The sequence below is a fragment of the Chiloscyllium plagiosum genome, chromosome 31 (assembly GCF_004010195.1).
Source record: "Chiloscyllium plagiosum isolate BGI_BamShark_2017 chromosome 31, ASM401019v2, whole genome shotgun sequence".
In the NCBI taxonomy this organism is placed as follows: domain Eukaryota; kingdom Metazoa; phylum Chordata; class Chondrichthyes; order Orectolobiformes; family Hemiscylliidae; genus Chiloscyllium; species Chiloscyllium plagiosum.
The window spans coordinates 29,483,375-29,489,374 of record NC_057740.1 but is presented as its reverse complement, the minus strand read 5'-3'; the positions used below and the strand labels follow the sequence as shown (position 1 = coordinate 29,489,374).

Below are 6,000 nucleotides of genomic sequence, written 5' to 3'. Positions count from 1 at the left end.
CCTGTTCCCTGGATGCTGCCTGACCCGCTGCGCTTTTCCAGCAACACATTTTCAGCTCTGATCTCCAGCATCTGCAGACCTTGTACTTTGCTCAAAAACTGCATGCATTCATGTAGAACTCTGAGCTCAAAAACTGAATGAATTTATGTAAACCTCTGTTATCTCACTTTTTAAATTAGAATCAATCTAAACATTATGGCATAGACAGAGAACACAGGGGGCCAACACCTCCAACATATTGTCTAGCTATCACCATTGTTAACAGCTAACCCGAGAATGCAACTTATTAAAAAAAAAGTTTTGTGATTTACACATGAAAGAAGTGAAACTATCACTGTATTCTAAAGATGAAAGCTTAACAGACAACCAATTTTTCAATGTATAATTTCAGTTACATCACACTAAATTTTTGCTATAAATTCTGTGTGTTAGGATTGAACCCTCCACTACCACCTGATGAAGGAGCAGCGCTCTGAAAGCTAGTGCTTCCAATTAAACCTGTTGGACTATAACCTGGTGTCGTGTGATTTTTAACTTTGTACCACTATCAATAATGTGTTCACATTTACCCATAGTTCACTATGTTTCTGTGTTTTCTTTAGAACTGTATCCATGATTGGATATTGTCTCACCTTGTTCTTCCTACCAAAATGTAATACTTCACACATCAATCTTATTATAAGCTTATTCTACCAGCCCATCCATGACATCTATTACTATCATCCCAAAAAGTTCACAATACTTTTAATTTTTGAATTTGTGTCATTAATATACTTGAAATGATACAATTAACCCCACTCTGTACCTACCTTCATGTTGGAAAAATAACTGTTCACCACTCTCTCTATTTCCAGTCATTGGGCCATCTTAGTATTCATGCCACTTTTTCTTTCATGCAAGGTTTGTAGCTCAGGTTAAGGTTTAGGGTGTAGGTTTGCTCGCTGAGTTGTAGGTTTGATATCCAGATGTTTCATTACCTGGCTAGGTAACATCATCAGTGGCAACCTCCAAGTGAAGCAAAGCTGTTGTCTCCTGCTTTCTATTTATATGTTTGTCCTGGATGGGGTTCCTGGGGTTTGTGGTGATGTCATTTCCTGTTCGTTTTCTGAGGGGTTGATAGATGGTATCTAGGTCTATGTGTTTGTTTTTGGCATTGTGCCAGGCCTTTAGGAATTCTCTGGCAACGAACAGGAAATGACATCACCACAAACCCCAGGAACCCCATCCAGGACAAACATAAATAGAAAGCAGGTGACAACAGCTTCGCTTCACTTGGAGATCGCCACTGATGATGTTACCTAGCCAGGTAATGAAACGTCTGGATATCAAACCTACACCCTAAACTTTTTCTTTCATTCCAAGAGCATCAACTTTTCTGACAAGTCAACTATGTAGCACTTTATGAATTTTGATTTGGAAATCCACCACACGAACAACATTAAAAAGAAAATCAAGTTAGTTTAACACAATTTACCTTTAACAAGTGCATCTTGAGCAGGCTTTCTTTAATTAACCAAGAGTCATCCAAGTTAATTTTGTTGTGGTCAATCATTTCTATAAGCTCTTCCACCATTGAGTTGCCTAGCCTTGGATTTATCCTTCTCTTCAATTTTCTTTTTCACATTTTTCTTTTGATTGCAACTCATCTTGTGAATTATAAACAACAATTGCAGGAATTATTTTCCCCCCTTTATCAAGTAATATTTCATTTCAAAAGGCTCCTTCTAAGTGAACTCAGCCTGATTTAAAACAGTGTCATAGTGAAGAGGTAAACTGGTAAAGGTCTGTGACTATCGCCCTTTCTCTATTTTGTTTTATCCCACCCAGTGCTTCTCACCATAACTTTGCAGACATCCAAAAGATGGTCTTAATTAAGAAAGGCCAGCTTTAGAAACATGGGCCCCAGAGTGAGTTGATGGCAGTCCTTTAGAAGTTTGGTATTAAAAACATAACACTACCATTGGAAACAGAATGCTCGCCAATTCATTTTCCTTCTGCTGTAATAGCTTGCACATGTGGTAATTTGTTTCAGAACAAACTGCATAAACCTGACCTGAACCTAAAATAACAGGTTGAAAAGCAGTCTGTGGTGCACACAGTTGCTTATAATGTGAAGCTGCTGGTGTTTCTGGGTGAAGTCTACACCTTATTGACCGACCTAAGAACCAAACTTGTTTTTCTCAATGTTCTTTAAAAACAGGATCTGTTCCAACAAATTTGTTTAATGTCTTTATTGACATAAGTTACATAATGAGAAAAGTGACTGGGTGCCAACATACACTGTCTGTTACATAGTAACTGTGTCCATTCACTGACCCCACAAAATTATAGTAGTTGTGCATATATTACATTAAGTATAGAATTTGCAGAGGAAATCAAATCGGTTACAACACGGTAACTGAACGGAAAGGTACAGGTCAAGTTGCGAACTGTTCATTTGAAACAATTAGTGATTTGATGCCAATGGTGAATGATTACTTCTGATACACTCCTTATATTTTTGTGCAATGTTACATGAATATTTTGAATTACTTTGGGACTGCTGTTTCTTTTTTGACACTGCTCACAAGTTAATGGACGCAGGGAGGAACCGAAAACCCAATTTTGTGGAAGGTGTTTACAGAATTTAACTTGGGTGAGACAGTTAGTACAGGATCCATTGTAATAAGTTGATGAAGGAAGTAGTAAATTTGAATAATATCAATTGAGTAAGATGCCCACAAGATATCAAGTAGTCCGGGGTTTAGGTGGAGTCGGGGGCAGCTCACTTTGAATCGGGATGATGAATTATAGCAAATGAACTACCTTCATGTAAAACAACGCCGTGAAAGAGACTAACTGTAGGAGTCATGAAGAAATATGCTGATGCCTCAAAGTCGTATAATTGAGGCACCACTAATTTCCGGACAAGTGAGCAAAGTATATGTATTGCAGAATATTGTTTCGAAGTAGATATACATTAATGCGGTTTAGAGTTTATAATACTGAACACTTATGACAATGAATATTTGTAGATGTGTTCTTCTCAGACTATTGTATGTTTAATCCTGGTAATTTACATTAATGACATGAATTTGAAAACACTTCTGTTTGAATTATCTATAATGGCGACAGGACTATCCCTAAGACGGTAACGAAGGAGGCTCACTTTACTTATACGATTGCTACTTTAAAACTTTGATTGACTAAAAGATGTATCTAAAGGCGCGTTTAGCACGAACATAATGCTCATTTCTGTGCTATTTGAACAATTTCCTCTGTGCTCAATACAGTGCAACAGTTTCATAAACTCTCTTGTTTTCCGTACGGTTCTTCCAGGAGAAAGCTAAATCAATTTGTTTGGATGCTGAAAGAAAGTTGTGTGTTATATTTTCTTTTCAATCACGAATGTAGAACAATACAATTTGTCAGATTTATTTTTCGAGCAGTCCTATTTTGGAGTCCGTTGTTTATCGTCGTGCGAAATGGGGACTGCTGCAAAATCTGAGGGAATGCCCCATACAGAATAACACCACACTCAGAATCCCAGGCAAATATTTGGGTACATCAGACCAGAGAACCCGGGAATCATGTGAAACCAATTCTAAGAATAAATCATTGTCACAACCAACTCAACGCCGAGGTAAAGGCAGGCAGAAATTCCTGTCTGTTTCCGATCGGCAAGTTATTGTTTGGGACTGCTAGGCTGGTCCGCTGCTTGAAATTTCAAGACAGATATTGGAAAGGCGCCTTTCTTTGTACAGTTCAAAGCGAACAGCTGAATTTATCCTTAAAAGCTCCTCAGATACAACCAGTGAGAAAATCGGGTAAGTTCTGGGTAGGCAAACAGTGAAATCAATCCTTCGGAGTTTAGTTTGAAGGAAATGTTGACTAAGACTCAGAGCACAGTAAAGGTGACCTCGCTGGCTTGGATGCTGGCGGGGAGACTAAACTTGTTCTGGTTGAAATCCAAAGCGCTGGGCGTGGATTGAGATAAGATAAAATATTGCAAAGGGAAAGAAAAAAAAATGTTTTGCCTCTCACCTCACTGGCTGTTGTTTCCCGCCCACCCGGGAACACGTCTGCTCTATCCGCCCATCAAGTCGATATATTTAAAGACCAGTTGGGAAATCACAGCTCACATTCATTGTGAAAAGTGAGGTCTGACCTTGCAGAAGAAACCCTTTGACTGTTTTTCCCTCGTCGTTTTGCTTGCTCGTTTTCCCTTCGTGCCTTGTCACCATGCGTCTGTTAACGAAGAACATGTTCACCACCCCCTTCATGTTTGCAATCCTGTGTCATTTCATCGGCGACAACCCCTCTTACGGTAAGAAGCGAATCATGTTATTTTAAATCATTTTTTCCTCTTTTACAGAACTTATCATAAACATATGTTGCAATTCCAAAACGATCACGAAGAGTTCACGTCCACTTCTCCGAAATCAGGAAAAGGGATTGATTTGGAAACAATGTTGCTCCTCTGGGGTGAAAATGGACAGTTGGAAAAGTCAGCTGTAACAACAAAAAATAGTGTAAAGTTACTAACTGAAGTCGTTAGGACTGCGCGGGTTAAAAGAAGTTAAAAATGTGTTGCTGGAAAAGCGCAGCAGGTCAGGCAGCATCAAAGGAACAGGAGAATCGACGTTTCGGGCATAAGCCTGAAGAAGGGCTTATGCCCGAAACATCGATTCTCCTGTTCCTTTGATGCTGCCTGACCTGCTGCGCTTTTCCAGCAACACATTTTTAAGCTCTGATCTCCAGCATCTGCAGCCCTCACTTTCTCCGGGTTAAAAGAAGTTCACAATATATCTGTGTGCAGCGACAACTAGTGTTATAGACAGATTCTATACTCAACAGCAACTCTGCCACACGTGGGTTGAAATCGTAAAAATGTTTTTTTCATGGAAATGGATCGTCAATCGTTTGTATTAGGAACAGCAAAATGCCCAGCAGAACGAGCAGTATCTACTAGAGTTATTTTAATGGTAGATTCTCTCCATACTTGTTAAGGACACCCCGTGCCTAAGGTTATACTGTCCCTAGTTTCAGATGCTGACTGACTTGCTGTGTGTTTTTAAAATAATCTGATTTTATTTTCTGTGTGAAAATACACACTGGCATTTTAAAAATTACTTACACTCGATATTATTAAGAGATTAAAGTAGATTTATTCGTGAAAACGTAAATAAAAGCAATATACCGCGGATGCTGGAAATCTGACTTAAACAAAACATAGCTCCTTGAAAGTAAGTAGATAGGATAATGAAGAAGGTGTTTGGTCTGCTTTCCTTTATTGGGAGGTCATGTTGCGGCTGTACAGGACATTGGTTAGGCCACTGTTGGAATATTGCATGCAATTCTGGTCTTCCTTATGGGAAGGATGTTGTGAAACGTGAAAGGGTTCAGAAAAGATTTACAAGGATGTTGCCAGGGTTGGTGGATTTGAGCAATAGGGAGAGGTTGATTAGGCTGGGGCTGTTTTCCCCGAAGGGTGACTTTATAGAGGTTTATAAAATCATGAGGGGCATGGATAGGGTAAATAGACAAGGTATTTTTCCCTGGGGTGGGGAATCCACAACTAGAGGACATAGGTTTAGGGTGAGAGACCTAAGGGGCAACGTTTTCATGCAGAGGGTGGTGCGTGTATGGAATGAGCTGCCAGAGGAAGTGGTAGAGGCTGGTACAGTTACAACATGCAACTGAATGGGTATATGAATAGGAAGGGTTTGGAGGGATATGGGCCGGGTGTTGACAGGTGGGACTAGATTGGGTTGGGATATCTGGTTGGACCGAAGGGTCTGTTTCCGTGCTGTACATCTCTATGACTCTATGACTGTGACTATGCTGGAGAAACGTAACAGGTCTGGCTAGTGTGGAGAGAGAAACAAAGTTAACGTTTAGAGTCTCATATGACTATTTAATCAAAATGCAGCCCATTACAGTGCACTGAGATGGAAGGGCACGTTAACCGTGTCGGAGTGAAGTCCTCATGCTGTTGTGATGTGTTGAAGTTGGAATAAG

General features: G+C 39.8%; 1 protein-coding gene across 3 annotated transcripts in view; it reads left to right on the top strand.

Moving 5' to 3' along the window:
- fstl3 (follistatin-like 3 (secreted glycoprotein)) overlaps positions 1-6,000 on the top strand; it is an 83,898-nt gene that overhangs the window by 40,858 nt on the left and 37,040 nt on the right. The window contains exon 1 of one of the 3 annotated variants that reach the window (XM_043721273.1): positions 1,332-4,306. The exons of the other annotated variants lie outside the window; for them this stretch is intronic. Coding sequence (XP_043577208.1) covers positions 4,222-4,306 — 85 coding nt within the window. The 5' untranslated portion in view covers positions 1,332-4,221. Of the gene's footprint in view, positions 1-1,331; positions 4,307-6,000 lie in introns of those variants that run through there. 3 annotated transcript variants of the gene reach the window in all.